Source organism: Perna viridis, chromosome 7 (genome assembly GCF_037379345.1).
Source record: "Perna viridis isolate PV_CMFRI_1.1 ecotype Kerala chromosome 7, ASM3737934v1, whole genome shotgun sequence".
Taxonomy (NCBI): Eukaryota; Metazoa; Mollusca; class Bivalvia; order Mytilida; family Mytilidae; genus Perna; species Perna viridis.
This window is the reverse complement of record NC_142451.1, coordinates 19,283,798-19,311,701: the sequence shown is the minus strand read 5'-3', so window position 1 is coordinate 19,311,701 and position 27,904 is coordinate 19,283,798. Positions and strand designations below refer to the sequence as shown.

Sequence of the window (27,904 nt, the reverse complement as noted above, 5' to 3'; positions counted from 1 at the left end):
AGGCTTCACTTTAAAACAACAAATGTATTTTCAATACCCCCTGTCTGTCTGTCCACAATTCCTGTCAACTCAACTCCTAAACCACTCATGGGATTTTGATGAAATTTTCAAGGAAGGTTAAGCATCATGTGTAGATATACATCCGTGATTTTGTTTCTTGTTTTAAAAGCAGCCCCAACCTTTTATTTTGTGAAAATTTTTGCCGTATTTTCAACACATTGGGAAAATATTTTACAGAGACAGAAACGTGTCATATGCCAATCTGGAAATGAAAACCTATACTGAACTGATAAATACCTATTCCCAATATTCATTAGGTTATGACTTGCTTAAAAAAACATTCCCTAGAAGTGAACAAAGTACCGGGCAAGAAATAACTTCTCCAGGAACAACTGGGAATTTTCCTCCCTTTGAGAAAATATTTTTCAACATTTTGGGAAATGTCTCCAGGGGAAACAGCTAATATTTGGCTGTAATATAAGGTTTAACAAAATCACTAAGCATAAAGGAATAGTTACTGTTGGAGGACTCCAAAGGGAGAGAATCCAACTTGAGGATTTTACATGTTAAAACCTCATAAGCTCCTCTCCTCCTAAACTGCTCAAGGGATTTTGATGAAACTTTACAGGAACATGAAGGAATATGGCTACTGTCAGAGGACTCCAAAGGGAAATAACTGAACTTAAGGGTTTTTATATATTTAACTTCATATGAAGCAGGGGTATTCTCCTTGAGAGCTTGCTCACAGTATTTTTAATATAAATTAGAATGAAATCTGTAAAAATAATAAAACAAACATGGCATTTTTTTTTACAATTGCATTATTAGTATTAAAAATGTCAACATACCAGAAATCAGCAGTTAATGTATTATTGTATCATAAAATAATCTTGAAAATTAAGGTATTATTCATTAAATTGTAAATTTTTACTTATTGTAGTAAAAACCATAAAATTACAATACTGTTTTAATGACTCAACAACCTTAAAAGAAATAGAATAAATCCTTTTCACATGGAAGTTTTCATTGCTAAATCTGAAAGTGCATACCTTCTTCCTCTTTTATTACTCTGAACCAGATGCTGTGTTGAAGGGCTCTTATATTGGTGTTTTTCTATCAGCTTCTTAAACTTTTTACCATTAATATAGTTTTCTAAAGCATCAAGACGACATGGCATCTCATGACCAGATAATTCACAACGTATCTATAAAATGAAGTTATAATAACAAAAATTGTTTCTCAGGATGCTCAAGAAGAAAATGTTAATTACTAGTGAAAGATTTATTATATTGAAGATAAACATGTAACATGAGTACAATGCTTCAAATCCAATAACAATAATCCGAACAATTTTAAATAACTGCTATATTGAATTGTCTTGCAGGGTCTGCAAAAGAATCATTATACCTTTTTATCTGTTTTCATTCAAAGTGGTTCTATAAATATTGTGATTGTAACATTTATTATTAGACCCCCCCCCATAAATTGGTGGGTATATAGTGAAAGGGGTATTCATTTGTTCTTCCTCCCTTTCTTCCTTTCGTTACCTAATGGGGGTCAACTTCTTATGTTACACCTCCTACACCACAGAGTGGAATTGAATGAAACTTTCACAGAATCTATAATACTGTATTATACATATTCCAATTGTGCACCTCTTATTCTAGATTTTTATCCAAATCAAATTTGGGGTAGCAAAACAAAAGGTGCATGTTATCAAATAGGGGAGTGGGGTATCAAGTTTGTGACATTGCCCACATTTTTTCTAGTTTAGTATAACTTTCTTGTAGAAATTGAAACCATGAACATTTTTTAAAGATTCTGAAGTAGCTTTTTCAATTTTCTTTCCTTCAACCTATACATGAACAATAGATTCAAAAGTGTAAAAAATCAAAAGAGTTCCAAGTTTAAAATGAAAATGTTTGGGAATGGTACTTTGCTTTAATGAGATTTATAAGGTCCAAAGTCCATTCAAACTAGAGGCTGCCATGAACCTCCATCCTTTACCTGGTTCAATGTTTGCCCTTTAAGGGCAAAAAAATTAACAAGAAGATGTCCTACAGCTTTGATGACATATTATACTATAGCAAGCCTTATCATAAGAATTATTTCATCAAATAAAGTTTTTTTTATCTATCATAGTTTGATCCACGCTCCCAGTTTATAGTGGAGTCTGAGTTGCTCATTTGCTTTTGTTATTTTGTATGTATGATTTTAGTTACTTTATGTTCTTTGTTGTGTATGTCTGTTTTCCATGTCTGGTCTTTTTCCCTGGATTACATTCTTTTGATTACTGATATAACCTTGTTTCCCTTGATTACTCTTCCATGTCTGGTCTTTGTCCCTGAATTAAATTCTTTTAGTTACCACTATAACCTTGGTTCCCTTGATTACTCTTCCATGTCTGGTCTTTGTCCCTGAATTGCATTCTTTTGATTACTGCTATAACCTTGGTTCCCTTGATTACTCTTTGACCCAATGAAGACTTTTGTAGAACTCTTGGAGCTTAGAAGAGAAAAGTCACATCTATTTTCAAATATCTCTTAGTTTTCGAGATATATATGTAGAAATTGGTGACTTGACCCCTGTAGTTTAAAAATAGTAAAGGAGGCCATGTTATTAACGGATCAAATATCATTTTATACCCTAGGGAACATCTGTTGCACCCTTTCATATAATTCTGCTAAGTAGTTTTAGAGGAAATAATTTTTGAAAAATTGTTAACAGACGACAATCACAAAGACGATGGAAGCTGATGGATGCCAAGTGATGGCAAAAGCTCACCTTCAGGCCAGGTGAGCTGAAAATGTATTGCAGCAATGAGCATTTATGATGCTTTGAATATTAAGAGATATATTACATGTATGCAATGGTAAAATATTACAATGAAACCAGCAATTAAATAATGTGGCTAGTGGTCCATTCTCATAAATAAAACTGTAGCATAGATTGGGCTTCTTTGGCTTATTACTTTGCCCTTAAAACACTTGTGGCAGGATCAATGGCCTACCTGCATTGTAATAGGCAGTAAAGATTAATAGGCCATTACATGTAATTTACTGGGCTAAAGGAATATTTTGTTTTGCCAAAACAGTTTGTCACTGGCCTAGGATCTGATCCTTGGTAGCAATGGTTTATCTTTCTCATAATGAAAAGTAACTTTTTATGGTCCCAAAGGGAGCATTAATGGTTTTATTATCAACTGGGTTCAGTATACTTATGGTCAGAAATACCACCAATATCTGGTTTGTGCAAATAAAATTGGGAGCTAAAAAATAGCATCATGGCAGCTTCATTCCCGTATACCTGATAAATTGCAATTGAGAACCAAACCAGTCACATAAAACATTAGCTAGCATCGATGATTAAATACAAATCAAATCTTAACTTTTACCAATATACAGATGGTCAAAACATGGCACCTGAATGTTTAGGAAAATAACCTAATCAGGTTAATAATACCTGATAATATGGTCAAAAGACATTTTGGACAATGACAACCAATAATTCCTTACCAAAACCATACATTTCAGCCCATATTTATCTATATTTGTATTTCAGACCATGACAAACGGAGAATGCATAAGGAAAATGAAAAACATACATCATTTAAAGTTTTACCATTTAGGAAGTTAATAATAACAGAGCCAACAAAAATTGTAAAAGGGTGTAGGTGTTTGAATTCAAATGTTTCTTCCAGAGCTTTCCTCATAGTCATATTAAACTGAACTTTCTGAAGACTTTGTTCACCTGTTTAAGAGCATAGTATCGATTGACACCATTAGATACAAGAGGCAGGGTGGCCGAGTGGTTCAGCCCTAGAACATTCGATCCCCACATGTGTCCACGTTTCCAGATACCTAGCCTAGCCCGAAAGTTTCACAGATTTTCCAGCTTGCACTTCAGTTTTCACCGCTTTATTTTTACTCTAAACAAAATTATTTATTTTTTATATATTTAGCAGATTGAACTAAAATCTGGAAAATGTTGTGTATAAATAACCTTTTCTCTTGCATCTTGAACTGTAAATGTGCCAAATTTATCTAAAATTTTCTGAATGTCTTCTGTCACTAATTTATCCATGTTTTTCATGGGGGCTGCCATATTTGTGTACTTCCGTTTCCGCTTTCCATGACGACATGTAAATTAAAATGGCGAGTGAAGTAAGTTTAAATCTGTGCACCGTTGATTGAAGTGCAGATTCTTTAACAAAATTGTGATGTTAGTCGTAAAATCATTCCAGCATAATGTTTATGACCTGTTAGATATGTTATACCGCTACGAAATTAGGGGTGTAATCTATTCTCACTTCGTAAGCTCAAGTCGTCAAGAAGTCAAGTCAAGAAAAGTTCTCTTGGACGGTTGATAACAAACTAATAGTACATTTTATGTCTTCTCATCTGACATCTATAAAAAAATTTGTTTTCTCGTCTTTGTTGACAAATGAAATTTTCACTGTCAATCCAATGCAGTCACAAAATAAAGATATCAGCAAGAAGTTGTAACAGGAGAGTATGATTTGACACTCTAGACGAGTCTAGTCCGAATTTCCTCAGACCCTGAAACCCTCCTCTTTTTCATTTGGATATTGATATGTCGGGTTGTGGTCAGAATGATGTGCCATACAAAAAGGTTGAGATTCAGCGGTACCGCCCTTCAACCGCTGGTAACAACTTTCAAGTTGAAATTGTGCATGTCACCCCTACCAAGTTCAATTCTGGAATCATTTTCCTGTATGCTGATACCAAAATTGCTACAAAAATTATATTTTTTATTGAAGTTTCAATCATTTTCCACGAAAGACCCTGTTTTGTTGACATTTTGAATCGTAATAGAAAGTAGGCGGAGTTTGTTTCTTTTGGAAAGGAAGGGTAGCTGACACGTAATTTTTCAGTGGAATTTTGAAATATTCTGATAGATTCCAGTTTTAAAAATCGTTTCAGTTCCATACCAAAAGTAACAAGCTCTTCCTACTCTGTATTAAGGTTCAAAATGTCAACAAAACAGGGTCTTTCATGGAAAGTGATCGAAACTTAAATAAAGAATATAATTTTTGAAACCCCTTCAATCTTTTCTGTCATCTTTCAGATTTTTTCGGGGGGAGCAGCATAGTATACAGTGTATCTGATCTTTGATTTTCACATATTTTTTTCATATATGTCCAATTGTGCACTTCCTCTTTTCCAAATTAAAAGGTCCATGTAATATTTTATCAAATGTGGGAGTGGGATATCAATTATGTTAGCATTGCTCACAGTTTTTCTAGTTACATGTTAATTCAACTTTCTTTATAAATATGTAAATTAAGCATAAACATTTCTTTTAATTCATCAGTTGGTCATTTCCAACTTACTTAATTTTTCTGTTTTCCATGTTAAGTTACAACAATGTATGTGTAGTAGAAAAAGATGGCTTTAGATTGTTTCAATAGATACAACAATACTATGCTATTACTCAATTCAGTGTATCATTTTACGTATTGACTTTATAATGACCTTGTATCTTTTTTTGTTTTATTTGTAGAGATAACAGCTGAAGCATGAGTGCAGCAGTAGCACCAAATACTGGGGGTCCTCACGGGGGCCCCTCAGACTCAAGAGCTCTTGTTCCAACTGAAGGTAGGCATGACTGTTATTGAGGTTTTATGTAAGAGTTTTTAATTTACAAATATATACATCAAAATTAATATTTATATGCTGGACTTTTTTTTACAGGCCTCTCAACCATACATATTTTGATACATGTATGTCAGTCTTTGGTCTGTGCAAAATAATTGCATCAGAGATTATATTTCATGTACCTCTCCCTGTAAAAAAAGATGGTTTACTGGTTTCACATTTTTCACTCTCTGTTCTCATATTTTCAATTTTTAAAACATAAAAGAACTTCTATACAATATTTTGTGGGTTTTGCATGATCACTCTAAACAGAGTAAGACACATATGAATGATTTTAAAATAATCCTTATTGATTTGTTCTTGAAATTTATTCAAGCAATAAAGCCATCCATGTTGTTGTTAAGTTACAACTCTCCAAATAATAGTGCAGCAATAACATCTGTTTATGATTTTGAACAATTAGTTGATCTTTTCTTATGCTCTTTATTTTCAGACAAAATTTTACCAGATTTAAGATCTAGTGATACAAAATTAGACAGAAGTAAACCACTCCCAACTAGTCTGATGAGTGATTTTATACCTGAAGATGTCTTGTTTGCTCTCACCCAGCCTCCTCCTGTGAAAGACCAGCTTGGTCCACCATCTCGTACTAGGAATCTCAATACATCAACGGTATGGGTAAAAGCTAACTGTACACATACTAAAAAGATCGAAAGTGTTGCAAAACCCTGCTTTCATTGAAATTATTTTTTTAAAATATTTAAGTGGTTTTAATTCAATGATAATGATTTATTTATGTGAGAGTGGTAATTTTTTAATTTTGAATGTTCAGAAATAAAAATTTTACTCAAAAATGATGTATACCTTTAATTTTAAGTTTTAATGAATACATTAATACATTTTGTATAGAATTAAGCCACACTTGAATGTATAATCTTTAAGGAACTTTAAGTATGACATGTATGTATCAAAGTGGAATTAAAAAGTAGATTTTTTAAAAGAATGGTTAGACAGTTTTGTAATTTATCCTAAGGCCTTATTTTTCTGATAATCAGCTTTACATGCATTCTCTGTATTCTACATATTTTTTCGTTTTAGTCCTATCCAAGACCTCCACCTAATGGAGTATGGAACCATAAGCGACGTGAAAGATTCAAACATTTGACAGAAAATCCTCCTTGTATCTGTGGAGCTGGCCAGTAAGTTATCTCCCTTGCACTGAAATGTACACAATATTAATTTATCAATGGTAAAAGACAAGTTTCAATTTTTTGTTTCCATGAATGAGCAGTGATCTTTTTAAAAACTAATTATAAATTCTACATTGAGAAGAAAATTTGTTTCATTGTTGTTCTCTCTTTTTAGGGATATTTCCTTTTTGTATGATGTCCCCAATGATGACAATAAACTAGAAAGACCTGAAAAAATAGATAAAAGTGCCATCAGGAAGGAGATGATTGATAAACAGAAAAAGGTATGGTTTAGCAGGAATAGAAATAGTTTAAAATGGTATCTCTGTAAAGGCAGTTGATTAATTTCAAACCCCTTGGTCTTCTTAACTAACTATAAATTATATAATAAAGTTTGTGCATTCTCTTAACAAGTTTTTTTTTCTTTTTTTCAGAAGGTCTTTGTTACCATTTCACTATTTTCTTTGTTTGAAGTGTAGAATTAAATCTGATATAACAAAAACAAAACATGTCAACTTCAAATTGTATTTTTACTGCTGCTAATTAAATATGACAGAAAATAATGTCATTTTGTTTTCGAATAGTATCAGTTCACTTTTACTGAAAAATCATATTCTTTGGCCAGTACTTTCCTATGGTTTGTAACAATTGTTATTATTTTACAGCCCTTACAGTTACCAGATACACTTATCCCCGAGGAATACCATGTGGTAAAGAACAAGGGTGTCATGGGAATAGAATTCCATGAAGAGTAAGTTTATATACATATAAGCTTATATAATGTGTCAGTAGGTTAAAAAGCACAATGAATAGCTTTTTTTCCTTTCAAATTACAGTAAATGAATTTTTCAGTTGCATTATAATTACAGAATGTATACAGCTGTTTTGGACAGAATAAATTTAAAATTTCCTTTTTATGTGTACATGAGTCCAGTAATGTCATGAATTAATTGCAGACTGAGACATGATTTTCTTCTGCTTTAAAATGAAATTTCTGTTTGTCAAATATGCATTTACCTTTCTGCTTCTTATTTTACTGTATGTTAACTTCTGATTTCTCCGATTTCCATTTTGTTTGTTGTTGTTTGCTATGGAAGATTATGTCTGTAGTTGTAAGTGGATAATATATGTAAGTTGTTCCATATTTCCATTGTACTCCTTTTCTAGCAGATCTATCTTGAAATGTTTAATATGTAGATGAAAACAAGAAGTATGTACATTTTGATTTGTTTAAGTACCAGTCCATATAAAATTTAGACATTACCTATGGTAAGGTGATTTATGGTGTAGAAAAATCAATGGAACATTCGATGCATTTTTGGTCTATTTATGCTGTATTTTTATGTGACAATTGTCTTCTCTGTATTATGATCTGTACTTTTGAGAAAACTACACTTTAACGTCCCACTAAAATCAACCAAATTGAACGAAATCAATGATAACTCTTTCAAAGTGCTAATTTCATGTACAATCTATATAAATTTTATCTCAAAAGCACAACACCCAAATGAAAAACTAAGACTGGTTATGTGGTCTATAACTGTTTATGTTATGAACAAGAAATAAAAGTGAAATTGATGGGTTTTTAACATGCATGAGTCACCTCCTGCTGAGTTTTATTTAAGACTGCTATTTAGATTTACTAACAGAAAATATCTGAAGTTGAATCACTTAATGAGGGGTGATATATTGGAATCACATTGTCTGTCCATCTGTCATTCTGTCCATCCAAATTTTGTTGCATTTATCATGACTTCCAATGGATGATTGATTTCAGATTAGATGGTTTTTCTTATAGAAATTTTGGATGCTATACAACATGAAATTCCTATTTTGTGAGCCTTCGCCATTTTTCACTATAATTTTAGTCACAAAAGTTTCAGTTTAAGCTGCTAATTAATTTATTTGGTTTGTGGGTTTATATAGATGGCTCATATTTTGTTAGGGATATTGGGTGCTGTCCGATATCAACTTCCTGTTTCCTGAAACTTTGCCATTTTTCATTATATGGAATGATAGTAAAAACATTTTGTCACAAAAATCGTGGTTCCCAATGGATGGATTTATTTCAAATTTGGTTGTTGCTTTTTACAAATGGGGCTTATGTTGTAAACAATTAGTCTACTGTCCCATATCAACTTCCTGTAAAAGATGGGTATACCTTGCCAGTATGACAACTTCATGTTTCTCTTGATTCTGTTCGTCAATAACATAATGACTTTTTTATTTGCAGTAAATACAGTACACAGATTAAGGACCATGAAAAACACTTAGTCATGTTTCCTTCGATGTAAGTTTCATACACAATACTAAGTTAAAGAATTTTTGCTTCTTGAAAAATATTCAGCTATCAAATACTATCTTCCCAAACAAAGTTTCCTAGATAATATTGATAAACTATTTAATTCAAACCTAACCACTGACTTGATGGCACTATGGTAATTCAAACTTAAAAAATACATAAATGGTGCAACTATGTAGACGTGACTACTATAGTATATTGTTGTGTCATTTCTTGAAGAAAACTGTAGAAAGATCAGGTTAACATTTCCTTCATTAGAATTATGAAATTAATTTTAGAGTTTGACAATTTACTTTTTACACTGTATTTACAGGAAACCAACAAGTCGCTATGAAGTTGTTCAGCTTAGAAAAACTTTTGGTAAAATGATGTCAAAATTAGGAATAACAGAAAATGATGTGGATGTCAAGGGTCCTACACAGGTAATATTTTATTGTAATTTACACCTGAAAATGGGTCTCATTTCTTTTATACAGTTGAAAGACTAATATGCACCTCATCATTGAATGATAAAAGTTGGATTCAGTTCTTTAAATCAGAAAGTAATCAAATGTAAATTGATGTCAAGCATAGCATAGCGTACAACTTGATATGATCCAGCATTTGTTTTCTATTGAATAACAAAAAAGGTATGTTGCCCTTTTTAAGTAGAGTAAACTACTATATACCTTAACAGTAAGGCAAGTATTTTCTTTATTTCAGATACATAACTTATTGGACCTGATTAAGAAAGAACAAACTATCTATGATACAGTATTTTCTGAACTGATTAGACAGGTAATATTCTGAGTACACATATGTAGTTTAAGGGAGAAGTATGCTTTTTATTTTTGCAAGACAACCTCCTTGGTGGTCTTAGGGTTGTACTTGTGGGTTCAATTGGTCAGTTGTTCTCTTCCTGAAATGCATGAAATATCTGCCGTTAAAACATAATCAATCAATCAATCAATCAATCAATCAGTATTTTTTGTAGACAAAGACATATAAGAGGTCCTATAGAAGCACTGCACAAGTAAATCAAAGATTGAATATGTTTTCTGCTCAACTGAACAATACATAACCATAGTAACACCCTCAAAATTTATAAAATGATATACATTTATAAAAGTATGTAAGTATTCGTAACTGTTTTTGATGTCATGGAATTCCTAGACTATTATTGGTGCTGATAATACAACAGAAGTTAAGAATATTCTGAGACTTATATATATATATATATATATAATGTTAAAAAATTGCTGTCCATTTTTTCACAGGCAACAATAGAATGTGTAGAGAGAGGGGAGCTTCTTTCTGAAGTACGAAATAAATACAAAGAACTCATTAACAATGTCCCAAAACAGATTATGAGGTGAGTCAATATAATTTTTGAATCATAATTAACTCTGATCATAAAACATACACCTTTATGTTTGGAAAGCTGGCCAGCTTTTATTATTAACGTTAAGATAGACAATCAGGTTGTTATACAGAAATATCCAAAATAACCACATTTTGTGATGCAGCTATGGAGGATATAAACAATAAACTACATAATTTACATTTTTGTCTCCAGATTTGATTCTGATTTATATTTTAAAGTTCTGATTATTTGGTTTCTTTGATTCTGGAAAAAAAGACGACATATCTCTAAGTTTTTTTTCACAAAGGACAGACTTTATATGAAAGACTTGTATAGTATGGAATTGTTTGGATTTTAGAGTTAGACTGATGCATTTAATGTAAGTATATATTTTTCTCATAAATTAAACATATACTGTTTACTCCTTTTTACAGTTTACATGAAGAAGTAATAGCACAAAGAGCTTTAGATAGAAGGTTAACTGAAGAATTAATGAGGTTTAAATCAACGATTGGTATTCTTACAAGGTAAATGGAGTATATTGGTAGAAAACATTTATTTGTTTTAATGTTAGGAAGCTATTTTTTATTTTAATGATGACTGTTGTGAACACAATGTTTGATATCTATGAAAAGATAGATGTTTAATATAACATCTGTAGTACATTTAACCATGCAGTACTTCTTACTTAGTACTGTAAATATATCAATTTTTTCAGTTGCTATTTTTCATAAATTCTGTAAAGTGAACATATTCATGGGTATCAATTTTCACCATTTCAAAAAAAAATGTGTAATGTAGTATCAAAAATCAATTTTGTGAGTACTATTTTTGGCGCTTTTTTGGTCCACCACAAAAGTAGCAAAAATTAGTAAACTGTGAAAATTAACACATTTATAGTACATGTTAAATAATAATAATATTGTACTTTGTATTACAGTGAGTTGTCTGCTGTTAAAGAACATGACAAGAAAGTCACAAAAGAGGCTAAACAAGCACAGGAAGATGTAAGTATATTAAATGAAATTTACACCTCTTCACATAGTGTTTAAAAGAGTAATGAAAAAGGCATGATAAAAATATTAGACTAAATTGATTGCTTTTTTTATTAGATCATATATGTACAAGTGTCGAACCCAACTGTATGTTCATGCCAAAGTTTGTAATTTCATCTTCCATTTAAGTTAAAAGAAGCTTTATCTGAAGCTCAGAAGAACGCCTCCCTATTGTCAGAGTACCATGCTCTGTATGAGTTACAGAGGAAGAGGTTAGAGAAACAAGTCACTATGTTAACTGATGAGAGGGAACTGTGGAGTAATGCTGCCTACAGTTTAGCTTTGAAGGTATAAATATGAATTGTTTTCGAGATTTCTGTAAAATCTTTAATGAATTTTTTCAACTGCCGTAGTGGTATCTTGGTACTGTGGTCCACTCAAGTGTTGGAGGTTGTGGGTTTGATTCCCAGCAGGATCCTACCGAACTCTTCAAAATTGGTAGGCACTGTTTCTTTGCTGTACATGAGGTGTAAAGTAGATAGAGCGACAATTTGTTTGATGAATTTGCCGATGTGTCTGACTGGAATGTCACACCTTTTTTGCAGTCTGCTGCTTCTATGAGATAGCACATTAAAATTCTGCTCAGCTTGTCAACATGGTACTAAGCTGGGCCTGTTCAGTTGATCATGCAAACATGCATTAAATATCTGCCATTGGATGTTAAACCTCCATTAACCAATTAATTATTCCACTAGATCATCTTATTACTAATGGGGTCTTTTAATGTTTGTAACTTCTTTCTAAATTATAATTATCTCTTCATCTTTCAGGTGACTGAAGAAGCTAACTTAACAACAGCCAAAAGATTACATGTAAGTGAGAAGGCATGGGTTAAATTAGCCACTCATTTTACCATTCTTCTGAGTGACAGAGATACACAAGTCCTCACTAACCTCCAAGGTCATGTAGAGAGGTGGAGAGATCTGGTTGAAGAGTTTAAAACTGTCCAACATCAGAGGGAAGTAGAGATGAAGAATAATATAAAGTCCATCAGGGGCAGTGTTGAATACTGGATGAATGAAATCAGGAAAATTTGCTTGTAAGTTTTAAGTTATCTCCCCTTTTGAGTTTTTTCATTCATTTAATTAAAATTATGTCTCTTAGTCGTTGAATATTTGTATACAATGCTATTTAATGTGATATAAAGAAAAGTTTCCTTAAGAAATATAGTCCTTTATGTAAAACAAAGAATATCTATTTATATTGGAAAAACAGGGTATTCAGTATGCAAATCTTTTGGTCCAATTTTTGTGTATTCTTTTGGGATTTTGAAGCATGACCTTGTTGAAAGATTTTCAACACATTCTCTTACCATTACCATAGCTGCAATTTTATTTACCTGGTGAGAGTTATATTGGGAAAAATGAGAAAGATTTCATGAAGCAATTATAATGTGATTTGAGGTACATTTTCTTAATCTAATTAGATTCTGTTACATTTTCAGTGGAGATATAAAAATAGATTTCTATTTTTAGTAAGGCTTAATTGATGTTGAATCTCTTGTTCTTTGCTGCAAAGACTTCAATTATTTTTGGTAATATCTTGTTCATGTCATAAAACTTACATCCATAAAAAACTAAACCTGAATATGTCTGAAGCAGCAAAGCAAGACACACATTTATGTTCTTTTAGTTTTTTCTTGATTTTGTTTTTTTTTTCATCTTTTGAATACTTGCCACAGTGCATGATTTGTGTATTACAGTTTTATCTCTTTTTTATCCCAGAGTAAACCAAGATAAAAAGTTTAAGAATCAAGATGTCCATCTGTCAGTCTGTTTCACTATGCATGTACCAATTAAGCTTGTATACACAACCCCTCCTATATTATTCAGTAGATTTTGATGTTACTTTTAATGCTTTTCATCATGTGTTAATGTGCATGGACAAGAAATTGATGAATGTGAAGGGAGAACATCTGACTTACAGGGTTTACATGCATGTTAAGAACTGCAATCAAGGGATATCACTCAATGAGATCACCCTTACATCTAGTTTATGTTTAAACCTGTAATTTCTTTGCTTAGTTACACAGTTCACAATTTTTTTCCTTAAAAAAATGTTAAAGACCTTTTTTTAAAAAGATTCAGATTTTTATATCACTATACCTATGAATTCCACCTTTCATTAAACTGTTACACTCAGACACTACACTATTTTTCGACTGCAACATAAGTATCACAGCAGTAATATTATTTTCCTTAAATTACCTTCAAAATAAGGCTGTTTTTCCTGATGAATGTTTTGTCATAAAATGGCTGAAAATAATCCCATTTCAGATAAACTATTTCCCAATTGGTAGTTCAAGGGTGTTTCTGTTGAAAATTATTCTGATTGATTGTTAATGACTTATCATTTTCTTCTTTAAAATTAATCATTTTAGCTACAAATGAAATATTATGTACAGTTGTTCCAAATCTCAAAATTAAAAAAAAATGTGCATATTTTTCATTATCACTGCATAGTCTTGTAGTCTTTAATTTGAAAAAAAACTGTAAGTTAAAAAATAGTGTTTTTTTATGACTATGTTAACTGAAACTTGTGAAAACACATTCATATCAGTTGTTTAATGTTAAAGTTTTTGTTTTCAGTGGTGATATCTTTTTTGATGATGAGTAAGCTACCAACTTGGCAGGGATGGGGTCGTGTTTTTGTCATGCCCATAATTAATTTTCTGCATTTTGATGATTTTAATTTTTGTTAATATAAGAGCTCTGAGAATTTGTGATCAGTCATTACATGTACCTGTACCTCAATTGTATTTCGTGTACTTCTGGTAAAACCATATGAATACAACTGTACTACCAACATAGGGTATTTTATATATTAGTCTATCCACATGTACCAGGCTGTTTTAAAGACAAAGAATACCTTCTATTTATGTCATTATTCTATTGTCTAAATGAATGTAGTTGATATTTTAGAATTGGATGCAAATAGCTATTTGAAGCAATATTTAAGATAGTCAATTAAAACTCAAACAATAGTTAATTTTATTTATGAAAGTAACACTTAACTTTATATACAACTGTACTACAAAAATAGAAATTATGAAGTGAAATTATAGATAACTGAGGTACAACCATCTATCATCATGGTGACGGACATTCATTCAAATCATTTTGTGTGAATCTAGTTTTGTGTGTATCTGGCCTCAAAAATATAAAGTATTGTTGATTTAACTTGTAGAGCAATAAGAAAGAGGTAAGAGTGGTAAAAATTCATCAGTCACTCCATCACTGCTAGATCAGAATAGTCTATCTTTGTTGTTGAATGTACAATTGTTTCAGATACGGTGTTGGGTATTCTCTGTTAACATAATCTTTCAATGTGTAGTTTATAAAGAATAGAACTTCTTGATAAAGGTTCATTTCAATGTTGTTTAAAATTTTAACCATTTATAAACTGTACATACACTGTAATTAACTTTTACGTGATAGAATAGATTCAAATATTGTCCTAAATGTATAATGTATATACCCAAATACTTCTATCTGCTAAATAGACTAGCAACTTCATGAATAACAAAAGCTTTCCTCTCAATCTGAAAAAAAGTAGAAAATTCTTGTTTATCTATGGTACAAGGGACATCATATAGTTTTGCTCTGACAGATTTATAGATGAGGATCTCTGTAGTCAAATATTTGATAACAGAGACGTGTAAGTATTTTTTACATGTCTCTGAAATTAACTATTAATGATATTTCTTTGGATATTCATTTACTAACTTTTTTTTGTAAAAGTATGACTGTTCTTAAATTTGGCATGGATTTTGCTTCAGAATGAAATGCCTTAATATCCCACCGCTGCTATCAACATGCATTTTCCCAAAATTGTGTATGCATGAAAGCAGGCATGGATAATGCTTAAGATTTCCTTGCAGTATTGTCATTGTAATAAAATTTAGAAAGAAACAATAGCACAATGTATAATTAAAGCACAAAGAGTGCATGAGAATCACTTGCATGGATCTGTTACATTAATGTTGAATGTATTTCAGGATATTTTTTTTTTGTCCATTTCATACTTCTTAGGGGAGAGCAAATAAAACTTGAAAAACTCAATGATTACCATTTTAAAAATATTATATGCAATTTATTAAGATCAAAGCTGGGTTAATGCTAGGAAAAAACTGATTGCTAGAAAGCTGATATCAGATGTAGATTAACCTGCTGCTATTTTGTTTAAATAAGTATATTAATGGTTACATTTTTTGTAAGTTTTTTCCCTTTCATTAATATGTATTCTATTTGTATGTGGAAACAGCTTCACACAGTTACATTCAAGTTGTATATAACATTTTCTTCTGATTTGTTTTCAGTTCTCAAACCATGCAGATACATCAATAAAACACTTTAGTGCTGCGTTTTGAAGTTTTGGTGTCATAGTGATATATATTTATTGAGTACAACTCTGTCTTAAAACCAGGCAGAATGTTCTGATAAGTGATTCATGCAACTCTTAATCCCAAATATTTTTTTTTGTTTGAGTTGCCTACTTTAGAATTTTTATGTTCTACTACAGAAAAGTAAGGGAAAATTTCTCACCAGAATTTTTTACATTATAATCAGTCAAAAGTTATTTCACGATATGTAACTAGCAGATCTAAGGAAATGAACATATATGAAGGTTTTTTTTTAGAGCATAACAAATGTATTTGAATAATTTCATTGATTATCTTGAGATATGATGAATCACCCCTTGCCTGGTTTTAGACAGAACTGTACTTAACTGTTATGTTTTGTCTACTTAATAAATCAAATCTCTGTAGAAAAATCCCACTGACATTTTTTGATTGTATATTTTCAGTAATGCTGAAGGACAATTCAGAAGACCACCAGACGATGAAAAGCTGAAGACTTTCTTACAAGAAATGAAGCATTGGGAAGAGGTATTACAGTGTTAATATTTTGCTATACACATAAAAGTATTGCAAATACTTTATATTGAAATAAACTAGAAGAAACATATGGTTCAAAAAGATTTTGTCAATAAGATTTCACTGTACACCGAACAGTCTTTTTTTTAAGGTTTCAGTCGCACAGATTTACTATATACAGGCTTTGTTTATTTGATGTAAGACACTGTTAATGAATGAATTTAAAGCGAAGAAGGATTTACTATTGTCAGAAATTAAATTTTTCTTTTCTTTAGATATTAAGTAAAGAGACTGAGAAGTATGGAGGAGAAACTTTATTGGAAGGTCAAGATAAACTGACCATGATCAGAATGCAGATGGAAGGATGGACAGATAATGCTCTGAAAGTTTTCAGTCGTCATCGTAAAGATCCATCTAAAAACCACCCTGACCAAGATAGAATGGTGACCCTGAATCAGGTTGGAAAAAAAATCGATGTTAACATTTTTTTTGTTTGTTGAATTTTTTAGACTATATTTTACTTGACTTTTTTGGATAGCAAATGATTATATGATATAGTACTGGCTATTTTATATATCAAGCATCAACAATAAAGAATTCATCATAATTTATGTTAAAATCAAATGTCAATGGCCACATGATTAATCCATGAATAATCCATATATTATTTTTTTCTTTTGCATGATGAGCTATGATTTCAATATCATTACATTTTACTTGACAGGAGGTGGAAGGGCTATTACATCAATTTGATAATAGAATTACAGGAGAAAATGGTAAGTTTATATAGTATAATTGGGACATACATATTTAAAACTATATAGCACTCTTCACTAAAAGTATGTATTTATTGAAAAAAAAATTAACTTCTGTTTTGCTCACATTGGTACAAAAACATCTTGATATGCTTAGAAAAGGCTTCACTTTTTTTCTTGTACACCTTTTGAATGATTATAGGGGTCTACAAATTTGGGATTACTTTCTATATATGTTTTAATAATAATTGATATGTGTTGGAAATCCATTACTTTAGGGGCTGATATTACTGTTCGCTAAACTATGTTTGTAGTATGCTGGTACTTTGTATGGTACTTTTGCCTTCTTGTGTGTTCAGAATCAAATTGAGTGAGCGTGATTAAATAATGCTATTCTATTTGGTGATTCAAGCGGGTTTTTAACAGTACCTTATTTGAGAATAAAAAACAAATTATAATGAAAAAAATTACATTTCACTCATCAAGGAAAACTGGTAAAGCAGAAAATGTTTTCACTGTTTGTAATTGTCAGTTTTAAAACTGAAATTTGTCAATATCTTATCTGTTTGAACTTGTCAATTAGAAAAGAAGCTGGATCAAACAGGAGGTAGGAATTGCACAAACCCTTTGTGTTATAAGATAAATTATTGCACATCCAGAATTTTTTTTCCTATTGCAATGTAAACCCTAATGGGTTTAATTGTGTCAAGTTTAATGAAAGGTTGTCCCCTTGTTTTGGAACCGTTATAAGATAAGTTTGTTTTTAAATTACTATAAATCCAATTCAATTTAGGCTGTAATAAGGGTATCTGTAGTAGATTTGTTTTCAAAACTAATTGATTTTTTTTCTATTTTTTGATGAGGGATAACCAATCAGGATCCCCAGGCCTGGTTTTATGAAACATTTCTTCTTCTTTTTTTTCATTTTATGGTAATGATTTCACCCTCTATCTTCATCACATTTGTTTTGCATGATGACTGCAACTTTTGGTGTAATCACCAGAGATACTATTTCATTTTCAGATAGCACAATCCTCAGACATCCTGTAATAAAAAATTAGCATTGTAGGATAGAGAGTAGATAGAGTTATTTTTTTTATTATTTCATGAATCTTATCTGTCAGTTTTTGAAGGGTATCCACTTTTGTCTGTATTATTGGTAGACTGGAGAATTTTTCCTATACACATGAATATAAACAATCGAGGACCTTTTATCTAATATTTATGTCCCTGTCCTTTATAGGAGTTGCATCAAGAGTAATTCATCTATCTAATGGTTTGGAGACTTGGGACATGAAATTGACATCACATCTGAATGGTACCCTGTCAATCAACGATAATGAATGGGGAAGTCTGGTACAGTTGATGGAAGATTGGCTTGTTGGAATCGATGAGGCTGTTGAGTATGTAGGCACAACTCAGAAAGAGGAGGATCGTGAGAAAGAGAGGCTCCACACCAGGTATCAGTGATGTGTTGGCTGGTTTTTACTTCACCTTTTTGCTTTTCCTTAACACTGTTTATATAAACAGATTGCATTTTATTCTAATTTTGTTTTTATTCTGTAACAATGGTTCAAGTTGCTTCCTAATTCAATAGGTGGTTTATAATATTACTGCACTGTAACATCAAAGTAACCAATTTACCAATTTTGGTGCTAATATTTATAAATGCTTTTACTTGATTTATTCAAATTAAAGTTTTTTAATCTGAAGCTTATTCTCCTCAAAGCTTACATAATCAGATTTTAATATAGTAGCCAGTTGGGTCCATCTTTACAATGGTTTAACCAAATAGATTTGTTTACATTCTAAAATTGCACACAATTCCTGCAATTATGTTGAATAGCACTTCTATACCTGTTTGTATTTATCCAAGATCTTAATAGTAGTGGTGTCTTTAACACACATTTTTATGTTACAATGTTTCACTGTTTTGATATTTTCGTTACGGGTTGAATGCACTAAAAATAGCTCTGTTGATGTAATAAAGTGTTGTAGTAGTGGGTACTGAACTGGTTAAGGTTAAAGTACATCGACAAAACTGTAAGTATTGAATTATGGGAGAATAATCTTTTCATACTTTTAGGCTTGGTTTACAAATTTATTTACTTTAAAGCGTTATTTACAGAAGATCTCGCCACAGAAGGTATCAAGTTGGATTTGTTCATTTATCAATTAGATTCATCATGTTTTTAGTTGTTTGAAATTTTCATTTAATGTTTCATTTTATTTCTGAATTGAAAAAAAAAATACATTGAGTAATTCTTTAAATTTTTATTCATCAATAAATTTTGTATAATTTCTCCTGTAGTTACATTAAATTTCCAAAGTAATGACCCTGGTTTAAAAAAAAAACAACCAAAAATTAAACCAAAAAAAGCATTGTTTTTATTTTTCAAGTGAATTATTTCCCTTTATTCTTATAACTGAAATAAATTTTTGCTAAGTAAGGATTTAATCAACACAGCCTGTCACTGTAACTGATGATGGAGTCTCTGTTCTGTCCAGCTGTTAATGATTGGGGAGGGGTATTCAAATAACATCATAGAAAGTTTTTTAGGCAATTTTCAAGCAGTTTTGTAATTATTTATTTTGTTTGCAACCTATCCAGGCTATTAACACATTTGTTTTAAATAAAAAGAGACTGTTTAGTCTATTATTAAATTTTTATATTTACATTTTTTTTAATTGGAAAATTTGCAGGTCTTCAAATTTTTTGTTGGACAGAAGAGAGACTTTTATTTATGGTTCTTGTATACATTACAGTATTTGTATTTTAATGATGGAAAATTTTGAGTAGAATATATTAATAGATACTTTTTGTCATTTCATTTGGAAGTTATGCTAATGTTACAAGAAAATAAAACTAATTTTCATTACAATATTTTCTTCCAGTAGTTTTACCGGTAATCATATTCTGTTTAATGTGATTCAAATTATGATATTTCCACTTTTTACTTTCCATTACATTCGAGTCAGCAACTTTTACTTCTTACATTTTTTTATTATCAGCATAGACACCAAACTTGATTGTAAAATTTTTAATTAACAGCATTGACATCACAGAGACAGTTAAGAAGGTACAGAAGTGGGCATCATCTGCCACCAATTATATAGACAGCGAGGATGCCTTACTTGTTGAACAGGTAAGAATGGGATCAAAGTCTCTAGGAGGCTTTCATTTTATCCCTTGTTGAAGTTCAGTATAAAAGTTCATCTTATAATATTGGTCATTACTCAGGCTTGGTATTGAAACATCTTGAATAAGATATTTTCTTTTGTTGCTGAAGAATTCAAGATGGAAAACTGAAAGTTTTTTGGGAAGAATATTTAAGAAGTTATGAAACTATTGCTTTACCTATAATTTAATAACACAGTCATCTCTCTTTATTTAGGTTTCACAGTACCATTCTAAGATGGTGTTGTGGATGGTCCAGATGCTACTACGACTAGCCCCAGACCTAGAGGGTAACTCTAAAGAAGCTGCAGAGATGGCATTGATTGCCAGCCTCCCTCTGAATGAGCTCCACTATAATGTCAAAGTATTGATTGAACAGTTAGAGGATTTCTCCAGATATGTTGCTTTGTAAGAATATTTCTTTTGATCAATTCTTAGGCTAGCTTTAGATTTGGGCATGGCTTTGTCTTTGTGTAGTTAGTCATGATTTAGTACACATTTTGTGCTTAAAATATCACATGTAGTCAATTGGTTTTTGCTGCTTCTATTCTCATGATTTAAATGAAAAGCCAAAAAAATGCATCATTATTTGGCATATGTTTCTATCTTTTACAGCAAAATCAGTAATTGAATATTTCCTTCCAATGCTCTTGAATTGAACACATGAACTGTTAAGCATTTTAATTTTTTTTTTTAAATTGGCAATTTATGTATTATTTAAATAATTCCTAAATATGAATATTACTTTGATTATATATTATGAAGTACTGTACTGTTTTTGTTTTTTCTATTATAATTTTTTTTTCAAAAAGTTAAATTTTTTTTTCTGTTATTATTTTTTTTTCAAAAAGTTAAATTTAAAACCTGATGCAATGTTTTCTTCCCTAAATCTTGCTGTTTTGAGATTTTTCATGCTTGCTATGCTATTTAATCGTTGTACTATTGCTGTTATCCATGAAAACTGTTTTAATAGCGGCTCCTCCCAATACTCATTGTGGAGTTAATATGCAAGTACATTTATGAAAAATAGATTTTACTTCAATTAATTGCTAGAGTAACATATTACTTTTAAGAGAAATAACTATATGTTTTTATTTTTTAGACTTGAAATTGAGCCATACACATACAGTTTTCGTGGCTTATTATAACCATTCACAAATCTTCCTTTTCATCGCACCACTCATTACTAACATGTTTGCTTCTACTTCTCTCTTGCTTTATAGATCTGTAGGTTATAGATTGTTCAACATTAAAAAGCTTGATCTTCTCTATGGTCTCGCTGAAGATGCTGCATCGTAAGTCAAACAAAAACATGAAACACAAACATTTTTCCATCTAGCAATTTCATGCCATGTCGTTTTTCTTATCAAATATTGAGGGAGAAATAATTCAAGTTGACTAATTGTTTAGATTATAGATTATAATTTTTAGGGTTTTTTTTATAGCCCTGCTTAATGAGTTTGGGGTAGATAGTGGTACTGATTTCTTTTGATCTGTCGGTTGTTCATCACACTATAAATTTCTGGATAATAATAGGATAATTAATTGGAAAAAGTAAATAACCAAAGTATTATCATGAGTGCCAAAGAATGCTTGGATCTAACAAGTGTGTTGAACTTGTTTCATGCACAATTTAAATCTTCTTGCATTCTTGGCACGAGCGATTATATTTTGGTTGTTCACAATAACCAATTGATTATCCTATTTATTATAGAGATAACTTTACACAGAGAAAATTTGGTAAATCACTGCTATCTATAAAATGATATTTAAAAATCATTCAACCAAATATTTTCATACTTAAACAAAGCCATAATTAATTACCATGAAAAACAGTTAATAAGTTAAACTACTGTGGAATTCAAATTCACTGTTCAAGACAATAGCTAATGGTAGTTCATTTTGATACACACTACCCGTAGAGGTCATTGTATGTCCTATGTTTCTTCCTCCTTCAAACCTGTAAAACCTTTTTTATTTGTTTTTGTGTTGTTTTTGTTTATTTTGTTTGTTTTTTATTGAGAATTTTTTTAAGTGTATTGCTTCCATTTGTTCTAAATATTGAATTTTAGCTTTAAACAATAAAAATATCTCATTGATAATTGCACTAAGAGTAAATAATGTTGATAATTTTAATTCAGAAATGAATATCATTAACAGGTGCTGTACTGGAATTGTTATGGAAAACACAGAACAAAGGAGAGATAGCAATGAAGACAATCCAGAGCATGAACTCAAAGATCTGAATTCACTAAGGGTTAGTGAGATTGTAATTACAACATTTAAATTTACATTTAACTCTTAACTACCAAATTTCGGGACTATAGGTCGATATTTTTTTTCAGCAGAGTGTCAGCCTTGACTTATCGCCCACTTCGACTTATCTAAGGATTTTGAAGAAAAAATGTTCTTCTATAATGCATTTCATTAGATTTGTTTAGTTCACTTTTGATTGCTGTAATTCAAATTTTTTGGGAAACTGCAATCAGCATAACCAGTCAAACAGTCAAACCAGCGATTGAAATCAATATTTGAAATATTATTGATCATTACCGCTGTCCTTTATGAATGAATACGATAATGTTAATAGAAACTTTGAAATCGTTAAAATATATAAACAAACCCGAGAAGATACGTTAACTAAATTTTTTTTCAACTGGAAATAGATTATCGAGTGTTCTGGAGTTATAAGTCCTTTAATGTGCAAATTAATACCCATTTACAGTAAGTCGTAACGCATTCACACATGGCTCAAATTATAATTAGTTCAGGTGTTATCTTAATGGCTCATTCCAACCAAATTTGCAAGTAACAATTATTTTTTATTGTATTTCGTAATACCAGGTAATATTGTTTATTAATTACCGCTCATAATTATGACCAATTCATCAAACGAATTTTCTGCTTATTTCACACATGGGTGCCCACATTTGACATGTTTACGATTTAGTACATCTGATGATCTAAGGCTTCAGAGCCATTGACACCCTATGTTCTCAAATTTCTTTCTCTCCTCTGCATGATTTAAAGATGAATACTGTAAACATACTAATTTTCACTATTTTTGCGGTGGATAGAAAATCGTGAAAAAGTACACTTGAAATTGATTTTTAACACTATACAACACAATTTTTTTTTTTTTAAACCACAAAAATTGATACCGGCTACTATGTTCACTTGACAGAATCCATGAAAATTAGCATCCGCAAGAATGAATATGTTTACAGTATATATTAAAAGAAATGTTCCATAATTGCAATTAACTCCATATCAGAATTATAGTCACTTAAAAAATATTTTTTAAAACAAATATGAGTGCATCTTTGTGTCAAGAAAACCTCCATAAGACATGTACATATATTAAATTGAATGGGACTATACATACAATATATTTGAAAGTTTTCAATGAAGGAAGTGAAGAGTACTGTGATTCAAGATGTGTATATATGCAAAACTTCAACATAATGTTTATTTAAAGCATGAATGCAAAGACTGGATTCACACAGCTAAGATCCTTACCAGCCAACTGCTAGGAGAACCCATTGAAGCTTTGTTTCCCATTCCTGTCTCCCTAGATGATATCCCAGACAAGAGGAGGGACTCACATGATACTTATACTTATCATGACAAGGAGAAGCTTCAAGTTGACATGGAGAGCAAGGTATATGTTCTAACAATAGAACCTATATAATCTAAAAAAATCCAACATGTAGTCTTAACAAAAATCATAAATATATGGTAGTTGCACACTGTGTACTGGGAAATTTTGCACATATTTTTTTTATGGTTTCTTCTATCTATAAATCTGCTTTCACACAATTTTAAATTTATGATCATTCATCAAATTTTACTGCAATGTTCTATAAAGAATATCTACTACAGTCTAATTTTCATGTTACAAATCTTGGCATGAAAATAGCGAAAATAAAAACTGCTGCAAAAATTTCAGGGTTTACAGTAGTTAATTTAAATTACCGGTAAGCCAAAATGGTGTGTAATTTCATGGGTTGATATGGGTAGAGGACTTATACCAATTCTCTAGATACTACAAATTTTTATTGCAAATTTTGCTCTATGGATTGTAAATTTCTTTATGGTACTGATGTTAAAAATATCAAAAATCAGAAATTTTGTGTCTGATATTTATAAAATATGGCCATAAATATAAGTTGTGGTAAAACAGGAAAACAAGTCAGCAGTAAAAGGGATGTTGATAAAAAGAGGATATTGTCTGAGATGCTAGGGTATTTTGATAAACAGATAATCAGATATTCTAATGATTCTGTTTCTCCAATCATTGAATATGCCAAGTACTGCATTTTGAGGTTCCTTTTTTCACAAAGATTCCATTTTAATGTGTATTTTGTATTTGACATTATCAACTTTGTACAAGTTTTCCCCCAAACTTGTATTGACATTACCTAGACTTTTGACCATCCAGACTTAAAAAAACAGGAAGTTCACATGAATATAAATGAAACAAATATGTCTTGGTAGAAAATGTAAAGAACAACAAACAAATTCAAGAATAGTTTTTTGTTCCAGGTTACAAGTGATAAAGTCTTTAAAACTGTGTTTGATATTGTTATTTTCAGCCTGCAGAGAAAACAACAGAAGATAAAAAGGTATTTCTTTATGTTCTGAAATGCAGGAAACAAATGATCAAAACAGATTATTTACATAGCTTAACTTTTCATTTTATACATTCTAAAAATGGCCATGTCAAGCTGGCATTTTTGACAAGAGCCAGCTGCCAGTAATTTCTTCAAGAGCTACAAAAACCTCAAGATTTGTGTTAATGTACCAGTAAAGCTTGATTAATTCAAAGGAAACTTATTTACTAATAGTTCCCATCACATATCTCAAACAATTGCCATGCATAGTAGCCACTTTACTGAACAACTAATAGATTAAAAGGTATTTCAATAAATTTTATCATTCTTACCTTTAAAGGAGAAACCTAGCCAAGAACAAACAGCACCTGTTACTAAGCCAACCTCTCCAAAGGAGCCTGTCGAGACTGAGAAGAAAGAGGACATGATGGAGATAATAGGTCATGATGATAATACACATAAACAGGTGTTAGGACAGAGCACAGAAGCAGTAAGTTTCATGTCAAGTGAATTTCTGTGTCAGGAGTTTAATTAAAGAAATGTTCTTCTTAAAATTGGTGCATGCATTTTGTACAGTATGTTTTCACACTTTTTTGCCCAATATGCAATTAGTGAAAGTTAGAATAATGGGAAACAGTAAAGGTTAGTACACTTAAGAAAGCAGTGAATATTGTATACTCTGGAATACAATGGAAGTTAGCACACTTGAAATAAAATTGATTGCAGTATAGAAGTTTATATTTGCCAATTTAGAATTTTCAACATTTTATTACAAAAATTATACTCACCTTAAGCAATAAAAACTGCATATTGACTTCTTAAAATATATCATTTTAGATTTGTCTTGCTAATGTACATGTCAATCATCTTTACCACATAATTACAGTTTCCCTGCAGACAGGCCTTGATAATAAAACTAGATGATAATTTGGTTTACTCTTTCAGCCACCTGCGATGACAACAGATGCTGTTTTACAGAGAATGGCTGATGCACCAGACCCACAGAAATCATTTGAAGCTTTGTCTGCAGTCGATTCTTTGCAAAATCAGCTCTTGTAAGTAACCAAGATGTTTATCTTTATAAATCCTACATAGTTTCTACAAATTGTGACTGCAAATTATGCTCTTCTAATTAAGAATCTTAATATAGTACCTATGATAAGAATCACAAAATTAAGATTTTTACAGTTTCCATAAATTTGATATGACAAAAAATATGGATTGTCATAAAGTAGATTAAACATGCCTGAAGTAGTTTTCATTCAAGACATTCAAAACAGGATCTTTTCTTTATATGAGAGATATCAGTCAGTATGATTTAGAATGCTTTGTAGTTATTTGAAATCAATTATTATGTTGTTTTTTTTTTAAATTGTGCGCTGAGCTGATATTTAATTAGAGTATTAGAGCAAGCACTGTTCATTAAATAAATTAAAGCATCAAAAAGTATCTGCATATTAAACAGAAAACAATACTGATGATACTATTTATAATCTTACACAGATCAACAGAACAGAGGGCAATAACAGCTGAAGAAAGGTCAGCCAATCTTGAAGAGGAGTTAGCAACAAGTCAAGAGAAAGTTAGAGAGCTTGAAAAACGACTCGCCAAGTTAGAACAGGAATCAGCTACTACTCCTGTGGATGCTAGTACATCAACGCCTACCCCAAAAGCCGAGTCAGTTTCTCCTCCAAAAACACCAAGTAAGGAAAAGTCAGATGCTAAAGAGGAGAAAAAGTCCAGACCTGAATCTACAGCCTCTAAATCTAGTTCTAAATCAGGGAAATCAAAGAAGAAATAATGCTAATATATGATATACTGTTACTGATATTTTAGTTCAGATTCTATTTTGTTTGTTTAACACAATGTCATATTGAAACTATCAGATAAGTTTGTTTCACTTATTCATTTGGTGTCAAGTATTGGACTATTTTGTTATGAACCTTTGGATATTAGTGACCTGTTTTGTTTCAATCCTATTTGCCAAGCAATTGCACTCGAAGGCAACCATTTCTTTGTATGACTGCTTATTAGTTCCACTTCTTTACACATTTATACATTAATTAAGGTTTTGTAGTCATCTGAGACAGTGATTTTCTGTCAATGATTATGGATTTAAACATAATATAATTGCATTTACCTTGACAGTCCCTTTTTCTTAATGCTGCCTAAACTGTTAGTTAAGAGATTACACACACATCACTGTAATTTGTACGTTCTTGGATGTTTATAATGCTTAAGTTTTAAACTTATGAATTTACCTAACTCTGATTTGAAAAGAGTAATGAACTCTAGAGCTTTTAAACATTCCAAATATGATATTTATGGATTTTTTTTATGAACTTTGTACATACATGATTAAGCTTTTTACCCAACCCTGGTTTGAAAAATATTTTGAAGTCTTCATGTATAGTTTTATAAATGTTAAAACATTCCAAATGTTCTGACAATATTTTTATTAACTTACTATGCTATAATTACATTTTGTTGACTCTGTCCTAACTTGTTATCTTACTGTTCCTACTGTACAATGTGTGTCTTATTTTCAACTGTTGCCTTATATAAAACATACTGCTGATAATTTGAAAATTGCTTCAATAGAATTTTCTACTTTCATGGTATTTCAACAGGGTTTTTTTCTAAAATGTAATGAAGAATTATTTTTTTATATCTGTACATGTATTGATATCTGCTAGATATGTTGATGTTTAGATAATGTTTTTCATGGTTATCCTTATATTTTCTGTTCGAAATATGTTTCGAATCTGAAATTTGGCATAGTACTTCTCTCAAACCACTGTTAAAATCTAATTGTATATGTTTTGACAGAAGTTTTTCCTGCTAAACTATGCATAACTGCAAATTTATCTTTATTGTGTATATTTTAATTTATTTGACTTACAGCCTGTGATATAAATATCGTTTTACATAAATTTATTGATTTTATTTTAAAGAAATAAATTATATACACCTTG

General features: G+C 30.8%; 2 protein-coding genes across 10 annotated transcripts in view; one reads left to right on the top strand and one right to left on the bottom strand.

Moving 5' to 3' along the window:
* Positions 1 to 4,144, bottom strand: part of LOC148611692 (surfeit locus protein 2-like) — a 6,108-nt gene extending 1,964 nt beyond the window's left edge. The window contains exons 1-2 of the mRNA XM_088592492.1: positions 4,003 to 4,144; positions 1,050 to 1,204 (exon numbers count right to left, since the gene is read on the bottom strand). Of these exons, the coding sequence (XP_088448618.1) occupies positions 1,050 to 1,204; positions 4,003 to 4,104 (257 nt within the window). The 5' untranslated portion in view covers positions 4,105 to 4,144. The remainder of the gene's footprint in view (positions 1 to 1,049; positions 1,205 to 4,002) is intronic.
* Positions 4,119 to 27,904, top strand: LOC148611691 (axonemal dynein light chain domain-containing protein 1-like). Of its 9 annotated transcripts, none has more exons than XM_088592479.1 (29): positions 4,119 to 4,163; positions 5,524 to 5,618; positions 6,112 to 6,290; positions 6,717 to 6,817; positions 6,984 to 7,092; positions 7,474 to 7,559; positions 9,042 to 9,098; positions 9,424 to 9,532; positions 9,813 to 9,887; positions 10,367 to 10,461; positions 10,887 to 10,979; positions 11,393 to 11,459; positions 11,637 to 11,795; positions 12,278 to 12,546; positions 14,096 to 14,119; positions 16,314 to 16,395; positions 16,659 to 16,841; positions 17,108 to 17,159; positions 18,382 to 18,598; positions 19,267 to 19,284; positions 20,191 to 20,284; positions 20,534 to 20,724; positions 21,540 to 21,611; positions 22,477 to 22,573; positions 23,795 to 23,977; positions 24,912 to 24,941; positions 25,270 to 25,419; positions 25,875 to 25,984; positions 26,433 to 27,904. In XM_088592479.1, the coding sequence occupies exons 2-29, from the start codon at positions 5,540 to 5,542 to the stop codon at positions 26,728 to 26,730; spliced, it is 3,279 nt and encodes a 1,092-aa protein (XP_088448605.1). In that variant the 5' UTR covers positions 4,119 to 4,163; positions 5,524 to 5,539; the 3' UTR covers positions 26,731 to 27,904. The 9 variants fall into 9 exon arrangements, with proteins under 9 accessions (XP_088448605.1, XP_088448604.1, XP_088448607.1 ...); XM_088592478.1 differs by lacking the exon at positions 14,096 to 14,119 and adding an exon at positions 12,952 to 12,981; XM_088592481.1 differs by lacking the exon at positions 14,096 to 14,119.

Excerpts from the sequence above, each read along its gene's own strand:
- LOC148611691 (XM_088592478.1), top strand. The coding sequence starts at position 5,540 with ATGAGTGCAGCAGTAGCACCAAATACTGGGGGTCCTCACGGGGGCCCC. Across the intron at positions 9,533-9,812 it reads ATGTCAAGGGTCCTACACAG|ATACATAACTTATTGGACCT; the intron begins GTAATATTTTAT and ends TCTTTATTTCAG. Across the intron at positions 12,547-12,951 it reads GAAATCAGGAAAATTTGCTT|TGGAGATATAAAAATAGATT; the intron begins GTAAGTTTTAAG and ends TTACATTTTCAG.